Source organism: Alexandromys fortis, unplaced genomic scaffold (genome assembly GCF_014885135.2).
Source record: "Alexandromys fortis isolate MF-2015 unplaced genomic scaffold, M_Fortis_MF-2015_v1.1 scaffold_189, whole genome shotgun sequence".
Classification (NCBI taxonomy): domain Eukaryota; kingdom Metazoa; phylum Chordata; class Mammalia; order Rodentia; family Cricetidae; genus Alexandromys; species Alexandromys fortis.
The window spans coordinates 3,054,421-3,078,360 of record NW_026068081.1 but is presented as its reverse complement, the minus strand read 5'-3'; the positions used below and the strand labels follow the sequence as shown (position 1 = coordinate 3,078,360).

The window sequence follows — 23,940 nt, the reverse complement described above, 5'->3', positions numbered from 1 at the left end:
TGTAACATGCTTAATACTATAATAAGCAAAAAACCGTTTCATTTTCCTAGAGACATAAGTTGGACCATTATCTGTCTCTATTTGTGCAGGTATACCCATGATGGCCATAACTACTAATAAATGTACTAATCAGCTTTTTCTGAGCTTAAAGCAGTTGCCCACTGGAAGCCTGAATAAGTGTCAATGGTGTGGTATACATATTTTAATTTGCCAAATTCTGCAAAGTGGAACACATCCATCTGCCAGATTTCTTTCCTTTGAGTACCCTTTGGATTAGTCCCTGCAGGTAGTGGTGTTAGGTTATATAAAGAGCAAGTAGGGTATCTCTTCATAATCTCCTTAGCTTGTTGCTCTCTTTATAAGGTTAAGTCTACCACTTTTGGAATAGTTGCTATTAATTTCTCCCAAAAAAAAAAAAACTAGCACAAGCCCTTTGCCATGGTTCATTGTCTTCCCATAACTTTTTTATTTCATCAGCAGGGAAAGGCATTATAATTTCTGCTAGATCTATACCTGCTAGTTGACAAAGTCTTAGTTTACCTTTTATAATTAATTCAGAGACCTTTTCAACATAAGTTTTTAATTTTTTTACTAGAGTTGCGTAGTAAAAAACAATCCATTCTAAAATAATACCTTTCCCATAGGAGAAATTCTGGAAGGCAGTGTGACTAGAATACAACTAAGATTTGGATTCTACCCTATCGACATGTGCCTCCTGTAATTTTTCCTCAACCATCGTCAGTTCCTTTTCTGCTTCAGCTGTTAATTCTCTGGGAATATTCAAATCTTTGTCACCATCTAAGGTTTTGTTTAAATGAATTATTAGATCAGGTGTTATCCCAAAATCTGGTTGTAGACTGGAAATGTCTCCTAACAATCTTTGGAAGTCATTAAGAGTCTTTAACCGGTCTCTCCTAATTTGTGCCTTTTGTGTCCTAATTTTCTGTAAACCTGTTCTGTAATCTAGGTAATTAACAGAATCTCTTCTTTTTATGTATATTATTGTGTATTCTTTAAATTTTTTTTATTTATTTATTAAAAATTTCCACCTTCTCCTCCTCCCCCTCCCCCTCCAGTCCTAAGAGCAGTCAGGGTTCCCTGCCCTGTGGGAAGTCCAAGGTCCTCCCGCCTCCATCCAGGTCTAGGAAGGTGAGCATCCAAACAGACTAGGCTCCCATAAAGCCAGTCCATGCAGTAGGATCAAAACCCAGTGCCATTGTCCTTGGCTTCTCAGTCAGCATTGTCCACCATGTTCAGAGAGTCTGGTTTTATTCCATGCTTTTTCAGTCCCAGTCCAGCTGGCCTTGGTGAGCTCCCAATAGATCAGCCCCACTGTCTCAGTGTGTGGGTGCACCTCTCGTGGTCCTGATTTCCTTGCTCTTGTTCTCCCTCCTTCTGCTCCTCATTTGGACCTTGGGAGCTCAGTCCAGTGCTCCAGTGTGGGTCTCTGTCTCTATCTCCTTCCATCGCCAGATGAAGGTTCTATGGTGATATGCAAGATATTCATCAGTGTGGCTATAGAATAGGGCCATTTCAGGTTCCCTCTCCTCTGCTGCCCAAGGAACAAGCTGGGGACATCTCCTTGGACACCTGGGAACCCCTCTAGAGTCCAGTCTCTTGACAACCCTAAAATGGCTCCTTTAATTAAGATATCTACTACCCTGCTCCCATATCCAACCCTCCTCCATCCCAACCATCCCATTCCCCCAAGCTCTCCCCAATCCTCCCCTTCTCCCTTCTCTTTCCCCATATCCTCTTACCCCCACTCCACCCCACCCCACCCCACCCCACCCCCATGCTCCCAACTTTTGCCTGGCAATCTTGTCTACTTCCAATATCCAGGAGGATAACTATATGTTATCCAAGAAAGGAGTCCGAAGCAAAAGAGCAAGAAGAGGGCTGCTGCTTCTTTTTAAAGTGAAAGAGACCACACCCCAGTGGGATGGTATATCAAAGGCTATTGGCTAAAGGAGCAGAAGGAGCTCCTGCAGCAGGAAGTAGCTGTTGGTTATTCAGGAGCAGGCTGACAGGACAGAAACTTCTGACTACAAATGGTACCCACTATCCAACGTAGATCCACATAAGACCTGAAAAGGCTTTCTTTAAAAAAAGGTTCAAAGCACCAAAAACAGAGCTAAACTCGGCTTCTTATTCTTGTGTTTCTCATGCCTGCAGTCTTTCATATGGGCCCCAGTACAGAGAGGTATCATCTCTCAGCTGCTGCCTATGGGCTTAGACTACATGCTGCATGGAAGATTTGGGGGGCGGGGCGGGGGGGTGAGGGTTGTTCATGCAGACAGAAAAGGCTACAAATATGCAGTTAAGACAGATTCAGACAGGAATAAACCTCTAAACAGGTTACAGTGTATTTAAAAACATATACAGGTTTGGGAGAGAAAAGAAAAAAAGTTAAATAAAGTCCTTAAAAAGGAATACAGTAAGAAAAAAAATATAATAAGCTACATAAAGATAAAAAACACACAGAGAATCTGGATCCTGTATGTTTTTTATTGTCTTTAAATTTTTGACTGCTAAGAGAAACTGGATTTTAAAACTTTTAGATTCAACCAACCTATATATTTTAAAAATTACTTCAAATTTTAAGTCAAAATATGTTATTTGGGGGAAGAGGTTATGCTTTTATTTCCACAGGAAATGAAAGGCTATGGATTCATTCCAGGTTAAAGAAAATCAGGTTTGATTGAGGAAGATCCCCCTGGAAATCCTGGCTAAAAACCTAAAGAAATAAACCTAGGAGGACTACAAGACATGTGGTGTATATTTTACCTGCTTAAACACATAACAAAAAGTCATCTTTAACTGACTCATGTACAAAGCACAATCTATACTTATACTAATACAGATTTGTATGTTACCTTTAAAAGTTTATACATTTTCAGAGAAAGTGGACCAGATACCAATTTAAATGATGCCCCAGGTGATCCAGCAGCTTTGAGGCTGCTGACTGAGATGATTCAGTCTCACAGATTACTCCAGCTGACTTTTGCTAGCAATTATCCTGACAAAGATAAGTGCTAACAATTATCCTGATTTAAGGTTTCTCCAAAGATGTTAGTGCCCCAAACAACAGGAATAGTCTAGAGAACTATACCCACCTTCCCAAAAATGTGTTATGGATGTGTATTGTCATTTAAGGAGGGTTGGTTACAAGTTGTTATTGGTGGTAGGCAATGTAGACAGAATTTTCTGTTCTGCCTGGTTGCTCAGCCACAGAAACACACAGAGGCTTATATTAATTATAAACTGATTGGCCTATTAACTCAGGCTTATAACTAACTAGCTCTTACAACTTAAACTAACCCATAATTCTTATCTATGTTTAGTCATGTGGCTTGATGCCTTACTCAGTGAGGCATTCTCATCTTGCTTCCTCTGCATCTGACTGGTGACTCATGCTCTGCCTTTCCTCTTCTCAGAATTCTCTGAGTCTGGTAGCCCTGCCTATACTTTCTGCCTGGATACTGTCCAATCAGTGTTTCATTCAACTAATACAAGTGACAAATCTTTATAGTGTACAAGAGCATTATCCCAAGCAAATAAAAACAACTAAAGAGTTAAATTCAAAGATCTCTTTCTAAAGAAAAAAATGAAAAATGATATAGAAATGATAGGATAAAGGGATAAATTACTAGTCATGTAAGAAAGCCTAACCACCTTAAAACATAGTAAGCTTGATATTTACACTGAAGCTCACCTGTTCATGATAACAGCAAGAGAGAAGTAGCATCACATCCAATGGCATATCAATATTATGAATAGTGCCCTCAGAAAACATGGAGGTCATAAAATACCTTGGACAACATATTTAAGGCATTGAAAATAAAATTTAAAGCCCTGTCAATGGATAATTTCATATCTTATATAACCAATTATTCAAAAAGTTAGCAGGGGATGTTGGTAGCAATGTTATTATCCCAGAAAATGGGAGAGAGGTAGAAGAGGACCAGAACAAGGTTATCCTAAGATATAGGGAATTCTGGGACTAGTGAGACTACATGAAATTCTGTGCCAAAAAAAAAACATTTTAAAAAAGCTCACCTGAAATAATAATATGAAGTGAGACAATGACAGTTCTATAACAATATAGATTTTAATATATCATTTTTAATAATATATAATAAAAATAGAGCATTCTAAGGCAATGTGAACTCACTATATTAAAGCCTAAAAGGTAAACTGGAAATTCTAACCACAAGAAGTAATATATATATATATTTTTCAAACATACAGGGAATATTCTCCAGATAGTTTACATAATAAGACAAAAACACATTAGTGAATTTTCAAAATTAAATCAGACCCCCTGCTCACTTGTTTACTGTAAATAGAAATAGCATAATTGGTAGAGAGAAATGGTTGTCTTTTTTTAGACAGAGTGTCATTTTCTATTTTTAGATAGTGTCATGTGTCCCTTACTGAACACAAACTCACTTTGTAGACTAGGATGACTCTGGCGTTACAGCGTCCAACTCCTCAACTGATAGCATTACAGAACTGGCACACATCATATTGGCTTTATGCAGCTCATAGGGATCCTGTGCCTTTAAGCATGCTAGGTAAGAACTATTGCAAACTGAGCTACAACCCCAGCTCAGAAATGTATGTTTTTACTATTCTGGTCAGACTAGAAAGAAAAATCTCATATTCTTGATACTTTGACAAAAGCAATGTCAGTATTTAGAGGAAAGAGGGAAGAAAATTCAGGAATGACAAATATGTAGATTTAGGGGTGAGGTAGTTACCAGAACTGTGAGGTAAATCTTATTCTGGAAGAATTTCAGCACCAGAGCTCCAGAATATTCCCAGCCCCAAATAGTGTGTGTCTGGACAGACACTAGTACTTTAGGGCCCCTTCCATTTTAAGAGTGACCAGAACATGCTGGGGAAAGCTGGCTGCCTTGGAATCAGTCTGACCACATGCCAGTGAAGGTGCTGCTTGACGCTGAGATGGAAACCAGGCACAAAGGCCTGCTCTTGACACTTTGACCATTCACAGAAGATGTTAGAAATGCGTTCAAGAGAAAGGTGAGGAACCTCAGCACAGGTGTGACTGTTCTCACTCTTTGCCAGTGCTCATGTTGTCTGGACAGTACTACTAAGCTCCTCCTCAGTAGCCCTGGTGAAGATGATCCCATCGATCTGCCTGCTGAACAGCCCCAGGTCCTGCAACCCTGCCCAAGCTCCTGCAAAGTCAGAACATGGAAGCAAGCAGGCTCTATTTTAGCTACTTTTCTATTGCTTGAAGAGATACCACCATAAAGGCAACTTATAAAAGAAAGCATTTAGCTGATGGTTTGCTTACAGTTTCAGATGGTGAGTCCATGACCAATATGGCAGGAAGCAAGGCAGCAGGTAGGCAGGCATGGCGCTGGAGCAGTAGCTGAGTGCTTACATCTTCATCGACAAGCACTCGGCCGGGGGTGGTGTTAACTGGGAATGCCGTGGGCCTTTGAGACTTCAAAGCCCACCTCCAACAACATGCCTCTTCCAACAAGGCCAGACATCCTCTAACATGGCTATAGTTCCCAATCTTTCCAAAATAGTTCTACCAACTGGGGAACAAGCATTCAAATATATAAGTCTATAGGGGTCATTAGCATTAAAGCAACCACAGGATCTAACTTCACACTCTGCAAAAACTCAAAGGCAGAGGCCTCCTAGATAATCGCATTCATTTATTGTCTCTGCCAACTACCAAGGACCTTGGGTGGGACACTAGACCAAGAGGTAATTCTCCAAAATGTCCCCAATATCTCCAGAGCTACTGAGGAATCTCTTCTTATGCCCTAAGATTTGTTTTCCATAGTTGACCACCACCCCTTCTCTAGAAAGATAATTCACCAAGGTCAGAGGACTTAGCTGAGATGGTATTTTAAAGGCCATATCTGGTCTACTTTTCTAATAACCCTGCCCTCCCTTCAAAACCATGCTGCTGAGCCTAGGCAGTTTGGATGCTCACCTTATAAGACCTGGATGGAGGAGGGTGGTCCTTGGACTTCCCACAGGGCAGAGAACCCTGATTGCTCTTTGGGCTGACGAGGGAGGGGGACTTGATTGGGGAAAGGGGAGGGAAAGGGGAGGCGGCGGTGGGGAAGAGATAGAAATCTTTAATAAATTAAAAAAAAATCATGCTGCTCACTGAAGCATCAAACTGCTCTTATGTAGGCACCTCAGGGATCAACCCGCAAGAAGCCAGGACAGTACATCTATAACTGGACACATTGTATATAGGGAGTAGGCGGGAAAAAATCTCTTCCAGGTCAAGGGTCACAGTTCTACTCTTATACCGAACTTCCGAAGATTCCGTCACAGTTGGTAGACGTAGAACAAAAATGGACAGCGTTCAAGGTATGTGGTGTTACAGGATCAGCTACTTGTTCAATCTGGGAGTTGATGAGACTGACAGGATAGGAGGGAATGGTCAGTAAGTGGTTGGGAATGGTGGTTTAACAATCTCCATGAGAGTAAGGGTTCGGGAGAGATGGTTGGACACGGCACAGCACACTTCCGGCTTCGCCGTGATTTTACACCTATGCCGAGCCCTCGCCTGATGCCTCATCTTTTTGTTTCCCCACTTCCAGGTATGAAAGCTTTACCCGCTGAAGACGGAAGAAATGAGGAAGAGAGTGGACAGGGCCAGTCAGCATGTGGACCCGTAGCAGCAGTACGGGAAACAGAAAAGGAGTCAAATGGCGAAAGCCATTCTGCTGCTGGCACTTCACGCCCCGTAGATGATGACATGAACAAGGATGATGGTGATACCAACGGAGACCACGGGAGTGAGCAGCAACCAAATGAGCGGATTCCTGATCGTGTGGGTGGCGAGAGAGTGCCGGCGGTACCGATTCCAGATAGTGGGCCGAGGCAGGTGCCACGACGTCGCCTACGCCATCGATTCAACCAGTGGCAGCTGGAGGAACTGGAGCGCATCTTCCAGGCCAGTGGCTCCCTCGGCGTTAAAGCAAGGTAAGGATTTTGCCTGGCCTGATGCCTTACTTAAGGAGAGCATGTCCCCCATGACAGTTGACTTTCTCCCTGGTCCTCGACATGCCGTCGTTTATTTTTTTTAATTACATATTATTTATTTAACTCCATTTACTTGTCGGTGTGCGTTAGTGAGTGTGGAGTGTGTGTGTGTGTGTGTGTGTGTGTGTGTACGTTCACACACACCATTTGGCACATGTGGAGGTCAGAGGACAGTTGTAGGAGTAAGTCAATGCATCAAATTCAGGTCAGCAGGCCAGCAGGCCAGCAGGCCAGTAGTACCCCACTTTGCAATCTTGTCAGCCCCCCAAAACACTTGCCTCTTGAAATATTAGACTCCTGAAAAATTTGGGCTGCTGGATCCTGTGTCCTGCACTATAATTCTGGAGCAGGCCCATGGCATTCCCAGTTAACACCACCCCCGGCCGAGTGCTTGTCGATGCTTGTCGATGAAGATGTAAGCACTCAGCTACTGCTCCAGCACCATGCCTGCCTACCTGCTGCCTTGCTTCCTGTCGTATTGGTCATGGACTCACCCTCTGAAACTGTAATAGTCGTGCAAAATGGGAATAAATGTATTTTATAATATGTAAATAAATCAAGTGGAAAACTTCAGGTCATGTCTGCTATATTAGTAAAGTCCTCTTAAAAGAGGCGTGTAAGCTTGAGGTTATGTTTGGGATAATACAGAATGACATCCTTCTCTTGTGAAAAGTTTAGATAACTCTGCACATCTTGTTTTTCTTTTGTAATTTTTATAATTATGAACTCATTGGAACATTTCTCTCCTTAACCCCCACCTTCGGGGTCTCACTATGAATCCCTTCCTGGCCTGGAACTCACATTTGAGGCCAGTAGAGCAGACTGGCCTTAAAGCCAGAGAAACACCCACCTCTGCCCCCTAAGTGCTTGGTTTAAATGTACTGCGAAGCCTGACCCCAACTTTCTCCTCCTATTTTTGGCCTCCCTTTTTGCTACCTATTCCACAAAAAAGGGTTCATAAAAGCAATACTTAATATTGGACTTAGATCTAAGGCATGCTCCAGCTTTTCTGGGTTTCTTTTTCTGTTTATTCTTATTTATTGAGGGGTAATTTCACTCTGTAGTCCTGGCTGGCCTGGAACTTGCAAGGACCCTTTACCTGAGCCTCTCTTACTCTAGGAATTCAAGAAAGGTATTCTGGAAGGTTTTTCTAATGTTCCCTGTCTGTTATGCTTTAAATATTTTATTTCCTGGGGCTAGTGAGATGTTCAGTTGGTAAAAGCACTTGCCACCAAGCTGGAGAACCTAAGTTCCACCCTCAGAATCCACATCCGTGGTAGAAGAAGGAAACTAACTTCCATCAGGCATCCTTTAGCCTCCCCTTGTTTGCTGTGGTTCTGGGGCACATGTGCATGTATACACACACACACACACACACACACACACACGCACACACACACACCAAATAATTAAAATAAAGGTAATATTCTATTTCCCCCAATGATGGATCACATTGGACATTCTTGCGCATGAGCTGAATATTAAAAATCCTCATGTGCTCTTTATTTATCCATCCTCTTTTGAGTTTAATCCTTCTGTCCAGGCAAAGGGCCTCACACAGGGTTTTGCTTGTGTATTTGCTTTGTAGATTTTTCTTTGTTTTGTTTTCTTTTGTTTTTAGAGACAAAGTCTCCTACACCACTACACCCAGTGTTAAGAGCATTTCTTTTGAGGTTATTGGTGCCTGTGTTGGTGCTTTTAAAATTGCTTATTGGGGTCATGCTTGGGTTTTCATGTCTGTGAATGGTACATTAATTTAAAAAAATGCTTGTAGAATTTGTTTAAAGCTCCAAAGCCTTAAAGGTGAATGTCACAGAAGGTGGGTGATGAGCCTAATATTTTAAAACAAATATGAAATAGCTTTCACATATTTCATCTCTAATGCTAAATACTGAACATCTGCTATTTTTGCCCTCAGAAAACAACTAGCAAGATGGATGGGTGTGAATGAAGCCGTGGTGAAGGTCAGTAAACTGAAAAAAGCCATTTGTCAGGACAGTCATTCTAAAACTTACTTTAGGTTTTGGGCTCTTTTATCTATGAAATTATTTTGTTGTTGGCTTAACACTTTGAAAATTATTTTTAAAATTTGTTTTTCTAATTTTATTATGTGTGTGTCTCTGTGTGCATATACAACACGTGTACAAGTACCAGTACCAGAAGATGCATCAACCCCCTAGAGCTGGAGTTACAGGTGGTTGTGATCCACCCACAATAGGTGCTGGGAACCAAACTCTAGTCCTTTGCGAGAGCCTCAAGTGCTCTTAATTGCTGAGCATCTCTGCATCCCCCTCATAATGACTTTTGAGCTTTATGTCCTTTGTGAGTAGAAATGAAATAATGAAGCCTCCCTACAGAAAGGACACATCCCATAACGGAACATAACTTCTGAAAGAAACAAAGAATAGTACTAAAAACTGCTTTTACTCTATAGACACATATATGTTCCACTTGCATGTATCCTATGAATAAATTATGAGCATATATGTTTTAATTTATAAAATAGGTATGTAGTATATATACAGAGATATTAATTACATCTAGATAAATAAGTAGATATTCCATATATTATTCCTTGTAATACTGATATCCTCTGGGTAGGGTTTCTCTGTGGAGTCTTACTGGGTTTGTGATATATAAACTATTCAAATTAGTTTGACTAGTGGCTCCATGACCCTAAACTACTTGAAATACTAAAAATGAAGTATAGATTTTATCCTTACAGGAACAATTTAAGTGAGGTGATAGTTCACAGGCTGAACCCAGCACTCATAAAGTTTATGTAAACACTGGTGCATCTGCCTGAAAATGCTGCTCACATCCTCCAGAGTGGATTACTGTAGAGAAGGGAAAAGACATGCAACTTCTGGACATTTGTCCTGGGACTATTCTGCAGTGCTGGGGTGGAAACCAGGGCCTCCCACATTCCAGGCAAGCACTGGACCCTGTGCCAGCCCCTCAGCCCCTCACAGAATTAGGGCAGTGAGACAGCAGGTTCTTCTGTGCGGTCTAAATGATCACTGATATGTTAGGTTACATGACAGCCTTTTCAGCCGTGGTCCTTAAAGTTTAATGTGCTGAACCGATTCCTTTTCTTCAATCACTGTAGAGATGGTTTCAGAAGAGGAGAGAGAAACACAGAAGATATATGAGACTGTGAGCACCCAGAGGTTCTCCTCCGGCTTCCCGTAACCTCTCTCTCTGAAGACTGTGGAGGAGACCTTGACTCTCACCAGGTGTCAGATACACGGATTAATTTTCTGTCATCAACAATACATTGTTATAGTCATATTTTCAAATCATTCACATCTTAATAAAGATTGTAGACTCTCAATAAGTTTGTTCCATGTGCTTTCTGGTTTAGTAAAATATGTGTGTAAGTTATTGAAGACATTTCCTTTAAACAGAATAACAAGGCCTCCTTGCATGAGATGAAATTGCCGTTCTACCTTATGGAGGCCTTTTGTATTTCAGGAGCTTTCCAGAGCTTTCCAAATTGCATAGTAGGTTTTCACTGACCCACACCTTCTTTTTTATTCACCTGTCATGCTGGGCTTACCCCTTCTCCTACCACTTAGGACAAAAAATATACAAGAGATTTAGGACAAGAAGACCCTAGGGAGAGACGGTGTTTATCTAGATAGAGCTGACTCTGGTCATACTCAGAATTTTAGTTCAACCTGATCTCTCAGAAACTTTCTTATATAGGCCATTCATGGGATTCTTGGGAAGCAGCCCAGTGTCTTTTAATTTAGGCTGCTCCGCAAACTCTTCTCTTCTATCCCTTTCCATGGCAAACACAGGACATTTCAGTCACTTTGCCAGAGTCTTGCTGCTTCGAAGGGAAGAGAAGAACCTATCCCACCCAGTCCATAATGAGGCTCTTTCTTTTGTCCCCTGAGCTAAACCCAGCAGGCATGTTGTCCCTTTTCCCTAGAGCATACGCTGACTGACACTTAAGATATCTTCTCGAAGTTTCAGAATGAGACTAATATTTAAAATCTTTATTTTTTTTCAATACCGTAACTTCTTAAATAGCTTCTAGTAAATGAGATAGCCCTTAAAAACTCAGGAAACACCCAGTGTGCTACATTACTGTAGCCACCTTGTGGTTCTTCGTTCCTTGTTGAAATAGGAGCGGCGGGGCTGCGTCCCCAACACCCCGGCTGCTTGGCTAGCTTATGCCCGAAATAACAACACACAAACTGTATTCTGTTAAACACTGCTTGGCCAGGCTAGTTCCAGCTTCTTATTGGCTAGCTCTTACATATTGTTCTAACCCATTTCTAATAATGTGTGTAAGCACCCCAAGGTGCGCTTACCGGGAAGATTCTAGCCTATGTCCATCTTGGGTTGGAGCTTCATCGTGTGTGCCTCAGAGAGCAGAGCTATCAGGAGAGCAGAGCATGGCGTCTCTGCTCCAGAGAGCAGAGCTGTCAAGTCTCTCTGGAAGCAGAGCAGAGTCTGACCTCACTTCCTCTTCCGCCCAGCATCCTATTCTGTTTTCTCCTCCCACCTATGCTTTAACCTATCAGGGCCAGCCAAGCAGTTTCTTTATTGCTCAGCCAATGAAATCAACAGATTGATATGACACTCCCACATCAGTTCCTGGGATCTTCCAGAGTCACAGAAGATGTGGAGGGACACTGAGAAGAAGCAGGTATCTCTACTCCCAAAGCCCATGGTCCCCAACGACTTCATTACTGATGCAAAAGTTCACACCCCCACCCCATTCAGGGCTGGAATTCTTCAGTAGCTGCTCTGTCAGACTCAGAACCCAGTAATGGGTTTTCTAGCACAATAATAGGTTTCTCTACCAAACGGTAAGCCAGATCAAGCCAAACGGAAAAGATGAAAGAATGGGTTTATTTAAGTAAAGCAACTCCTGGGTGAGTCCTCCAGTCCCAGAGATCAGGGCAGAGAAGTCATTGTGGCCAAACTAAAACAGGAAGCATACATCTCTGTAGGGGAGGGGTGATGATGTGTCCTCCACAAGCTGGGTTTGTGCCTGAGTATGGTCAAAAACTGACCACTTTAGGTGGGTTCTTGGGCTACTGGCAACTTCAGGGGGAGCTGCCACGGTCACCAAGAATGCAGAACTGGGCTTTTTGGTGACTTCTCTTTGTTGGAGTTTCTCTGAGAGGGTGGGGTTTGGAGAGAGAGGAACAGGAACGGGGCTTTCTGGATCAAGCAGGAGTGAGCTGGAGGTTCCAGCTGAATTCCCCCCAGCTGCTTGTACCTCCTGCTGTCCTCTGTCTCACACTTCCAATCTTAGAAGCACAGGCTGATGCTCCCAAGAGAGGCAAGAGTGGCATCCTTCACTTAAGGGTGCCAAGAGAGGGTTTGGTGTGATGTTTGTTCTAAGGACCTAGAGCACATAGCTAACATACATAGCCTGTTTCAAACGTGACTTATGGGACAAGTATACAAGGACAGCACACTAGAATTATCCCTATCGACAGGGATGCAGGTGAGGCAGCCCTGAGAGTGTGGGAGCAACAGATCTCACCCTGTCCCCTGTGTCTGCCATTTGGTGGCATAGGTGAGGGAAAGATGCCCTCCCCCGCCCAGCTCCACCCCTTGCTATGAGAGAGAGCTTGCCCTGGGTTATGAGAGTGAGAGAACTAGTCCCGCCCTCACAAAACAGCAGGCCCTGCACTCCACCTGGGCAACACTGACCCTGTTGTCAGGTGTGCAGGTGAACCAGCTCTGAGGGTATGAAAGCAGGAGAGCTGAACCGGCACACACACACTGCCCCATCTGCCCCCTACAGCAATCAGGAGAGAGGGCCCTGCACCTCTCCCGGGCAAAACAGTAGAGTTAGTCCTGGTGGTGTGAGTATAGGTGACCAGGGTCTGAGGACCTGAGAGCAGGAGAGCTGGCCCTTCACCTTGCTGCAGGTTGCATTGGGTGAAATAGCCAAGGCAGTGCTGGAGCGCTCACCCAGGTAGTGATGCTGAGGGAAAGCTGACGGGTTGGCCAACCTAGCCCCCATCCAGGCCCAGAATTAGGATTATGAGTTGGCCCACCTCCACATCCACTTCATCATCTAGGAACTGTTGGCACATGTAAAGGGGACAACCCTTCAAATCCAAACTGCAGGATCTCCATGACACAGGACAATAGGATATGCAAGAGGAGGCCCAGTGAGGGCCCATTATTGGTGGTGTAGCAGAAGCCAGAGGCCTCGAGCCAGACCAATGTCTCATGGCAATGAACACTTACAAGTAAAGATAAATGAACTAAAGGGTAAAAACTGTGTGGGTGATGTGGGATGTCCTTCTGTATATGTATTGCTTTTATTGGTTGATGAATAAAGCTGTTCAGCCAGTGGCTTAGCAGAATAGAGATATAGAGAGAGAGCAGGCGGAGTCAAGCATATGCCAGCCAGCCACTAAGGAAACAAGACATGTAAAAAATGAGGTAATACCACAGCCACACGGCAATACATAGACAAATAGAAATGGGTTAATTTAAGATGTAAGAGCTAGCTAGAAATATGTCTGAGCCATCCCCAAAAAGTGCTGTGATTAATATAGTTTCTGTGTGATTATTCGAGTCTGGGCAGCCAGGAAATGAAAGTGCAGTCTCTGTTTACATGTGACACAACAGGCCACACTACAGCTTCCATTACAAATTATTCTCCTTTTTGGTTTCATTTTGTTTGGTTTGGTTTGGTTTGGTTTTTTCTTTTAAATTCGGTTTGGTTTTGGGAGGAGGTTGCAAGAGCAGAGGGCAAATGTGAGAATAAGGGTGCGAGATAAGTGGAATTTTAGTGTGTGGTGTGAAATCCATGAAGAATCAATAAAAGTTAAAGAAAAGATATGAGAAGAATCAGAGACCCACTCACTCGTGCCCTCTAAGCACATAGTAGCTCACAACCATCTGTAACTCCAGTCCCAGGGGATCCAGCACCCTCTTTTGGACTGCTCAGGTACTACATGCACTTGGTGGACAGATATTCATTCAGGCAAAACCCCCACATACATAAAATAAAAGCATTTTAAAAGCAAAATCTAGAAAAATATACAGAGAGACAAGTAAAATTCAAAGAAATTTCCCATGTGCTTGATAAGAAATAAAATTCAATTGTAGGCCAAAGACTTTAGTGACTCAAAGATCACTTCAAAATCATATAAACTGAGATCAAAATGGAAGCTAGTATCTTACCTCTAAATAACATTATTGGTTTTTCTTTCTAGTGATGTGCATGAAGGGTGTGTATGCACGTGTGCTTGTGCATATGGAAACCAGATGTTCTATGTCAGGTGTCTTTCTCAATTGTTCTCTAGCTTTTTAGGGGGGGGTGAGGGGTTTGAAACCAGGTTTCTCTGTGTAACAGCCCTAGCTGTCCTGGAACTCACTCTGTAGTGAACTCACAGAGATCTGCCTGCCTCTGCCTCCCAAGTGCTGGGATTATAGGCATGTATTGCCACTGCCTGGTTCTCTGCCTTATTTTTTTTTGAGACAAAGTCTCTCCCTGAACCTGGAGCTCCCCAGTTCAGCCAGTTATTCCTAGGGGCTTTGTACCTCCACCCCACACCGAATTTCATCAGAACTGGATTTAGAAATGGCTACTGCTACTGCATTGCCTGAACTTTTTATGGGAATAAAGAAAAAGTGCTGGCAAGCCAAATACAGGCATATATAAAAAAGATCAACAAAGTGGCAGGAAACAAAATCAAACCACAAAACTAGGCCAAATGTTGGTGGTGCACGCCTTTAATCCCTGCACTCAGGAGGCAGAGGCAGGGGGATCTCTGTGGTTTTGAGGCCAGCCTAGTCTACATAGTGAATTCAAGGCTAGTCAGGGCTACAAGGTCTCAAAAAAAAAAAAAAACTACTTCAAGCCAGTAGCCTTGCATATACACCAACAACAAACATGCATGTAAATGGAACAAAAATTAATGCCAAATGGACTAAGTGACTAAAGGCCCCAGAATGAAACCTGAAATGCTGGAATTACTGGGGGGTAAAACATAGGCATTACCCCACAAGATATAAGCATAGGAAAGGACATTCTGGATAGGATTTCATTTGCTCAGGAATTAAGATCAGCAATTGACAAATGGAAACTCATAAAATGAAAGGCTTCTTACAGCAAAAGAAATAATCAAGATTTTTTTCTAAGTCTGTAAGGGATGTGGGAATTTTGATTCGGACTGGCTTGGAAGCCTTGAAAGTGAATAAGAATCTTTGTCAGCAGTACATCAGACAAACAACTCATATCCACAATGTCCAGAGCACTCACACAAATAATAACACCACTAAACTCAAGAAAAGAAATGACCCAAAGTAAAAAAAAAAAAATGGGCTATGAATCTGGACAGGGGGCTCTCAGAATAAGAAATAATTAAAGCAAATCTCAAAAAGTGTTCAATATCCTCAGCAATTAGAAAAATTCAAATGAAAACCACTTTGAAAATAACTTCCCCCAGTGAAAATGGCTAAACTGCCGAGAAGAACTGCCAGCAAATGCTGGCAGTGATATGGGAAAGGGAAGCCTTGCTCACCATAGGTGACAAAAAGTGACGTTGTCGCTCTGAAAATCAGTGTGGAGAAGTCTCGAAAAGCTAAAATTGAATCTACTAGAGGACCCAGCGATATACCACTCCTTGGCATATGGCCAAAACGTCCTATTCCACAGAGACGAGCTCAGGCATGTTCACTGCGGCACTGTTCATAATAGTCTGGAAATGGGAAGAACCTAAATGTCCTTCAAGTGATGAATGGATTGCGAAAATGTAGTACAGACACGCTCTACCACAGTACTTGTCTGTAAAAAAGATGAAGTTATTAAATCTGCAGTGGATAAAGCTAGGAAATATATTGTGCAAGATAAGCCAGACCCAGAAAGACAAATGAAGAGTGGTCTCCCTCATGTGAAGCTCCAAGCTCCAAATCTTCGGATGGCAGTACGTATCCTGGAGTAGCCGCAGGAACCAGCAAAGCAAAAAGGTACCATGGGGGGCGGATAGCACTAGAGAACAGCAGTACACAAATGAGAGAAATGGGGGAAATGTGGCCCTTTAATTGCGGGGTGGAGAGGGAGGTCATTAAAGAGAGAGAGAGAGAGAGGGTAAAACAACACTAAGGATGTCTGGAAAAAATAAGGAATTGTTTACCTAAATTTACACATAATACATCTAAGTCTATGTGTATAAACACATATACATGCTTAGGATATGTAAGTGTGTGTGTATACGCATGTGCAAGAGCACTTAGACTAGCTTAGGAAAAATATATTCTCTAAGCTCAGTTATCCCACTTGGGCTGACAGTGCTCCCCCCAAGAGGTATAGACTATATAACAAAACCCCCAGTAGCAGGCATGAGAAGCCCCATTTCAAGTTGGAGAGAGTGAGAAAACCTGAAAGTTGTCAGGCTAATGCTGCTGCTTTCAGTGGCCTTCAAGAAGCAACGGTGAGTCCGTATTGCTGGAAATGTGACATTTCACACACAGGACTTGCAGAAATACCACCGGAACTGCCATGAAAGCCCCCCTCCGCAAAGACTGGCTGTTGTAGTCTCCAAAGGTGCTGTGTAAGCTGCCAAGGGGGAAAAGCAACCAGTAGCCCTACCCAGCTAGAACTCCTATGTGTATTAGAACCACAAGCAGTAAAATACACTTTTTAAAAAATATACTAGGAACACTTTTCGGGATAGATCACATATTAAGACAAGAAGCATGTCTCAGTGAATGTAAATCGGGTCCATCGCCCACTACCTTATTTCAAAATGGCAATATTGGAATTCTGGGGAGGAGATGGAGTTTGCTTTTTTTTTAAACAGTGCATGTGTTCTTAGCTCGGTTCAAACAAATTCTACGTAGCTGAAGGTGAAGTTCTAAACTTTATGCCTCTACCTCCTGAGTGCTAAGATTACAGGCATCACAAGCTGAGACTCCGTGCTGGCTTATACAGTGCTGGAAATAGCCATAGTGGTGTGTGTGCTAGGCTAGGGCTCTATGCAGTAAGCTATATGCTCAACACGGATGTGGTTATCTTTGCAATCTTGACCAGAATTAGAAAGAAAAAAATTCCCAGGCTCTGTGTACCTTGACAACAGCAGCTTCAGGCTACATAGCAAAGAGTAAAGGGCAGGAAACATACATACGTAGACTTATTTCCGGAATTCTGAGGTATATCTTTTGGTGGGAGAAGAATTCCTGCTCAGGCACCCTACAAAAGGAACTTCCTGGAGATATCATAAGTCTGAGGCTCTTTCTACTCTCAGACTGACCAGAACATGCTGGGAAAAGCTGGCTGTCTTGGGACCAGTCTGACCACACATGCCAGTGAAGGGGCTGCTTGACTCTGGGATGGAAATCAGGCATAAAAGTCTGTTCTTGACTTTTGACCATTCACAGAAGACGTTAGAAATGCATTCAAGAGAAAAGCGAGTAACCTCAGCCCAGGTATGACAATTCTCACAGGTTCAACAGTACTTAACAGCACTAAAAAGGCTTTAAGGTCCTACTAAACCCCAATCCAAGCCCCAGCTCCCGTAAAGGCAGACAATGCAAATACGACAGACTCTAAATTCGCTTTCTATGAAAACCCAAAGGAAAAGACCTCATGGGATAATCTTTAATTTCTGTTCTTTGTTAAGTAACAGGTAAACTACTAGGCCCTGAGAAGAAATTGTCTCACTGTGGTTCTGGCTGGCCGGGAAATCACTATGTAAACCAGACTGGCTTGGAACTCTCAGAAATCCACTTTCTTCTGTTCAGAGCACAGTGATTAAGGCTGTGAAAAAGCAGCTCCAACTAAGTGATAGTCTACAAACATCTCTCCAGAGCCTCCAGAGCCTCCAGAGCTTTTCTTCTTCAATATAAATCTGTTGGCACAGATGACTATCACGCCTTCCCTAGGAAGATAACTCACCAAGGCTCAGCAGCGACTTGGAGAGTCTCGACCACATCCCTACAAACCCAAGGACCGTGCCTTCCAAGCAAACATATTCTTCTCATTGCGGCACCAAAGGGCTCTGTTTTGCGCTTTAGGGGCTCAACCTGTAGCAGCCAGAGGTCAAATGGAAGCCAGGATAGCAAGCTCATGATTGGATAGTTGGTAACCTGTACTACTGGCCCCCAGGGCCAAAAGAGAACTCTTCCTGGTTGAGAGGCTCTGGCTTTCGGGCTTTCGTAACTGCAGGAGCTCCAACCCAGAACCTCCTGAGGCAAGCTGCTAGTGAGCATTCAAGACATGGAGCGCCGAGACACCAACTACCCGCTTTATGAAGGACTTGATAAGGATGAAGAAAAACGGAATGGTCAGTGCGTGCTGGGAAAGGTGGATCGGAGATGTCCACGAGGGGAGGAGTGTCCCACCGAGACGACTAGACAGGCGCTGTGTGCTGCTGGCTTCGCTACGACTTGACGGCGCCCTCGGGTCACCCTGGGCTTTAACTCCTGGCCTTTCTCTGTCTCTCTCCTTCCAGGTGTAAAGACACAGATCTTTCTGACCGGAGAGGGAAGGATGGAAAATGACAGTGGTCAGGCCCAGGCTGGAGCCGCCGCAGCCGAAGGGGAAGGAGCAGAAGAATTCAGTGGAGAAGGGCCCTCAGCTGCTGGTGCCTCAGGCCTCATGGATAACTTGAAACAAGAGGACCATGGCACCAGCCGCAGTGACCAGGAGAATGAGAAGCAGCCAAAAGAGCCAGTCCCCAGGGACATGGAGGTTGCAGAATGTGCACAACCTGTGTCCGTGCTGGTGCGCCAGCGTGGCTTCCAGTACAAGTTCAACCAGTGGCAGTTGCAGGAGCTGGAGCGGTTTTTCCAGCAAAATCACTACATCAGCGCAGAACTGAGGTAAGCAGATAGCGTAGCCTGAAACCCTGTTTCGTGGGAGCAGGTGGTGGCCCAGGGTGACTTTTGGCTCTCTCCCTGATCCTCCTCTTTTACCACTCCTTATAATCTGCATGTTGCTAATTCATTCATTTGCTTGGTTTTATTTGTGGGTGTGGGAATGCGCTTCTGTGGGTGTTAGTGTCATTTGATGGTGTGAAGGGCAGAATACAAGAGTTAGTCCCTTGTCTCCATCCACCACAGAGTCCCAGGATCACCCTCAGGCCTTCGGGCTTGCTGGCAGTCGCCTTTAGCTTCTGTACTATCTCCTCAGCCCATCTCTTACCCTATGTAAATAAAATCCCCCTCCCAAAACAAGGCTGCTGGACTCCTGCTTTCTGCACCAGTGTGCTTTGGGGGGGGGTGGTGAGAGTCGTGCAAAATGGGCGTGCTGGCTAATTTTCTGTGAATTTGACACAAGCTACAGGCATCAGAGAGATGGGAACCTCAACTGAGAAAATGCCTCCCTAAGATCAGGATGTAGACCAGCCTGTAGGGTGTTATCTTAATTAGTGATTAATGTGAGGGGCCCCAGACCATGTGGGTAGGGCCATCCCTCGGCTGGTCAGTCATTCTGGGCTCCATAAGGAGAAAGCCAGGAAGCAGCTCCTCTCCATGGCCTCTGCATCAACTCCTGTCTCTTAAGTTCTTGTCCTACTTGACTTCCCGTACTGACTTCCTCCAATGATGATCTGGAAGTGTAAGCCGAAGAAACACTTTCCTCCTCAATTTGCTTTTGGTCATGGTGTTTTCCTCACGGCAATAGTAGCCCTAACTAAGACAATGGGAATGGAAGTATTTTCTTTCATTATTTCAGTGGATCAGAGTGGAAAACGTTGGGCAATGAATTTTATAAGAGTAAGGTCCTGTTGAAAGATGTGTGAAAAGTTGAATGGTTAAAATAATAAAGGATGACTTTCTTGGTGGAAGGAGAGACCCAACACCCATCAGTTGCCCTTTGACCTGCACAGGTGCATCAGAGCATGGGTATACACACCCCTACACCTACAGAATGCATGCATTAATGCACACTAAATAAATTCAACAAATAAACGTGATATTTCGTTTCCCTGGTGGTCAGCAGGCTGGACATCCTCATGAGTTAGTTGGACATTAGAAGTCTTCAGATGTGTCCCCCCCCATTAATCTGTCTTCCTTTATTCGTGCTTACCCTTCAATCCGGACAAAACGCCTCACATAGGTTTTTCCTATTTGTGTTTGTTTTGTAGCTTTTTTTTATTATTATTTGAGAAAGTCTTGTGAACCACCTCATTTGATGTTAGGAGCATTTCTTTGGAGGTTTATGCTGTCCAGATTAGTGGTTTTTTTTTTTTAATTCTTATTGGAGACATGGTGTGCTTTAATGTCTGCTAATGGTGGGTGATAATAAAACAAAATTACCAGCAGGTTTGGTTTATTTGTTTTTTGAGACAGGGTTTCTCTGTATAGGCCAGGCTGTCCTGGAACTCACTCTGTAGACCTCAAACTCAGAGATGCGCCTCCCTCAGCCTCCCAAGTGCTGGGATTAAAGGCATGCACCACCACCGCCCAGCACCAGTAGAATTTTTTAAAATCTCAAAATCTTCAAGGTGAATGTCCCAGTAGGTGAAGGATGGGACAAACATTTAAAAACAAATATAAAGTATCTTTCATATACTTTATTTGTCATTTTTCCCCTCAGAAAACAGCTGGCAAGATGGATAGGCGTGACTGAAACTAGAGTTCAGGTAAGGAAAAGACAATTCGGCAAAACAGCTATTCTAGAATTTGCTTCTTATCTTGAATACTTTCGTCCTGTGGGGAGAGTTGTTGTGTCATGTTTTTTTTTTTACATTATGTTTCAAAATAACATGTTTTTAAAAGATGTTTTAACAATTCATGTGTATAGATGTGTCTGCGTCTATATGCAGGTACCCTCAGAAGTCAGAAGAGAGGGTCAAATCCCCTGGAGCTTGAATTACATGTGGTCCTGAGCTACCTTATATAGGTGATAGGAACCAAACTCAGGTCCTTTATAGGAGCAGGAAGTATTTTTGACTCTTAGAGATCCCTACAGGCCCCTTAAAATGACTTTTAGCTTTATGTCCTCTGTGGGCATAAAATGTGATAAGAAAATCCAACCAACTAAAAATGGCTCATTTCAAGATGAAGCACAACTTACAAAGGGAACACAGAATAGTACTAACCTCCTTTCACTCCCTAGACATATATGTATGACACATACATGTATCCTATAGATAAATTATGAATATGAGTGTTTTAACATATAAATATGAATACAATTTCTGAGTTAATTATTCTATTAATAGCATATTAATATAGAAATGTTGTGTGTAACTCCTTGTAATGCTAATATCCTTCAGATAGAATGTCTCTGTAAAGACATCCCACTAGGGCTATAGTTATAAATTATTCAAATTAATTCAAATTTACTTTTAATTAATTTAAATGGGATTGGGAGTTCCATGATCCTAAACTGTTTGAAATACTGAAAACTAAACAGAAATTCTGTTCCTTACAGGGGTAACGTGGGTGTGAGGATAGTTCACAGGGTGATCCTTGCACTCTTCATAATGCTAGTGTAAATTGGTTAAACAGAGACTGATGGGAATGGGGGAAGCATAGAGTCCAAATGCCCTGTCCTCCTGCTGCTGTTTGAAGATCCTGGTAAAGCCACACAGATTAGGGCACTCATCATTCTGACTGTCTGAAGCACAGTGGTGCATCTGCCTGAAAATGCTGCTCACATCCTCCATAGTGGATTACTGTAGAGATGGGTAAAGACATGCTACTTCTGGACATTTGTCCTGGGACTATTCTGCAGTGCTGGGGTGGAAACCAGGGCCTCCCACATTCTAGTCAAGCACTGGACCCTGTGCCAGCCTCTCAGTCCCTCACAGAATTAGGGCAGTGAGACATCAGGTTCTTCTGTGCAGTATAAAATATAAGGGCAGCTAACGCCCCATGGTGTGTTTTCTGATTATATACTGATTATCCTACTGAACCAGATTTTTTTTTCCTTCTGGCTTGTAGAATTGGTTTAAGGGGAGGCGAGAACAATACAAGAGAGATCAGAAGCGTGTAGAGGTGCTTCTTTTCCGAAGACTGTGAATTAAGTCCTAAAGAAGCGCCCTCACCCAGGAGCCAGATGCTCAGAAGCTTTTGCTGCCGCTAACACTCAAGCTCGTACCCCCTCAGCATCTGTATTTTCAATAAAGAGATGACTTCTCCATGCATTTGTGCCCATTTGTTTTCAGGAATGTCACGATGACTGTATAAGCTACCAAGGAACTGTTATTTAAACACAATGACAAGGTCTCTTTGCACAAAATGGCAACACTGGGTCAGATTGCAGGCATTTCCCAAGTAGTGCGGTAGGTTTGGCCTGACCCACCCATGCTTGTCTGTCCCTATCATGCTGCCCACACCCCCCACTCCTAACTTGTCAGAGCGCAAATGCCGAAGGAGGAGAGGACAAGTCCTTGGGAAGAACCAGTTTTTCTCCCAAAACAGAGCTAATTCTGCCCATCCTGGGAATCTGGGTCTAACTTTGGACTCTGACAGAAACTTCCTAAGAGACTATTCAAGGAATTCATGGGAAGCAGGTAGCAAAAGTCTAGCTTTCTGTTCCCAATGCTCCCACAGTATGAAGCACCCAGGGCACTTAGGAATGGTTCTACCAGAGATCTGCGCTTCAAAAAGAATGCTGGGATCCACCCCATCCCACCGGCAGTGGGGCTTCCCTCTCTTTTGTGTCCTACCCCCAGTCCAGGAGGTATATTATCCCTCCTCCTCAGAGCGGAAGCTGACACTCCATAAGGTGTCTTTTCAAATTGCGTAATTCTCTCAATTTCAGAAATAGAGAAAGGCTTAAAATCTATTTTATGTTCCTGATAAACTGAACATGAATTTAAAAAATCAGAAAACAAAACACCCAGTGTACTACTTGTGTCCCTTCATGCTGACTCTGCGTGACAGCTGTACACTGAATGGTGTCAAAAAAAAAAAAAAAAGAGAGAAAACGAAAAAAAAATTGTGGCCCTTCCACAGCCAAGATCTGTATCGATGTCCATAGCTCCTGTTACAATCAAAGGCTGAGCTGATGTCTGGGGTCTGGACTGCCACCTGGGCACATGTTGGTCTTTGGGGACTATGTCATCACTGAGGCTATGCCAATCTTGATGATCTGCGATGCCAACTGAGCCCAGGCTGTTGCCAAGAACCAAGTCTTGGCCTGTGGTCCTACCACAGTCTGAGTCTGTGCTGATGTCCATGACCCGTGTTGCTACCAAACACCACACTGATGCCCAGGTCTGGGCTCCCACCCTGTGGCCTTCTTGGTGCCTGAGAGCTGTGCCACTGCTGGGCCCATACTGACCTGAGTGAGACACAAATGCCACCCAGAGCCAGGGCATCATACAGGCCCAAACTGTGGCCTTGGCCGTGTCTAGGTCAGTGGCCCTGCCACAGCCGGGGTCTGCACTGATGTTCACGTTTCCTGTTGCCATCAAAGGCTGTGCAGATGCCATGCTCCGTAACCCCACCTGGGGTCATGTAGGTGTTTAATAGGCACACTGCTGCTGGGTCCATGCTGATCAGAGAGACCTGCACTGTCATCTGGGCCTGGACTGCTGCCAAGGACCGTGTCTGAGTTCATGGTCCAATCAAGCCGGGATCTGTATTGATAGCCATGGCCCGCATTGCCACTAAGAGCCACTCAGACATCAGGGGCCTGAGCTACCACTTAGGGCCATGTTACTGTCCGAGGGTTAAGTCTCTGCTGGGGCCATGAGATTTGAGGAACCTGTGCTGCCAGCCAGGGCCATGGTTTCTTTGGGGTTCAGGGGCCATGTCTGGGTCAATGACACTGCTGCAGCTGTGGTCGGTAATGTCCATGTCATTCTTCATTTCAGACTGAGTTTTAGCTCTGCCGGGGGCATTTTGTCTCAAAAAAAAGGAAGAAAGAAAGAAAGAGAGAGGGGGGGGGTGGAGGGAAGGAAGGAGGGAGGGAGGGAGGGAGGGAGGGAGGGGGGGAGGGAGAGGGAG

At 43.7% G+C, this 23,940-nt stretch overlaps 2 protein-coding genes across 2 annotated transcripts; both read left to right on the top strand.

Annotated features, from left to right (window-relative positions):
- Positions 1-6,353: 6,353 nt before the first annotated feature.
- Positions 6,354-10,207, top strand: LOC126488456 (homeobox protein Rhox13-like). The gene is made up of 4 exons (XM_050121949.1): positions 6,354-6,369; positions 6,603-6,987; positions 8,966-9,011; positions 10,157-10,207. Exons 1-4 carry the CDS (start codon positions 6,354-6,356, stop codon positions 10,205-10,207), a joined length of 498 nt encoding a protein of 165 aa, XP_049977906.1.
- An 8,046-nt stretch (positions 10,208-18,253) lies between these two features.
- On the top strand, positions 18,254-22,005 carry LOC126488463 (rhox homeobox family member 2-like). The gene is made up of 4 exons (XM_050121956.1): positions 18,254-18,320; positions 18,489-18,858; positions 20,576-20,621; positions 21,928-22,005. The coding sequence occupies exons 1-4, from the start codon at positions 18,254-18,256 to the stop codon at positions 22,003-22,005; spliced, it is 561 nt and encodes a 186-aa protein (XP_049977913.1).
- The last annotated feature ends 1,935 nt before the right edge of the window (positions 22,006-23,940 follow it).

Bases quoted from the DNA above. Each gene is read 5' to 3' on its own strand.
- LOC126488456 (XM_050121949.1), top strand. The intron at 6,988-8,965 runs GTAAGGATTTTG...TTTTGCCCTCAG, and splicing joins TCCCTCGGCGTTAAAGCAAG to AAAACAACTAGCAAGATGGA. The intron at 9,012-10,156 runs GTCAGTAAACTG...CAATCACTGTAG, and splicing joins TGAATGAAGCCGTGGTGAAG to AGATGGTTTCAGAAGAGGAG.
- LOC126488463 (XM_050121956.1), top strand. From the start codon at position 18,254: ATGGAGCGCCGAGACACCAACTACCCGCTTTATGAAGGACTTGATAAG. The intron at 18,859-20,575 runs GTAAGCAGATAG...TTTTCCCCTCAG, and splicing joins TACATCAGCGCAGAACTGAG to AAAACAGCTGGCAAGATGGA. The intron at 20,622-21,927 runs GTAAGGAAAAGA...TCTGGCTTGTAG, and splicing joins TGACTGAAACTAGAGTTCAG to AATTGGTTTAAGGGGAGGCG.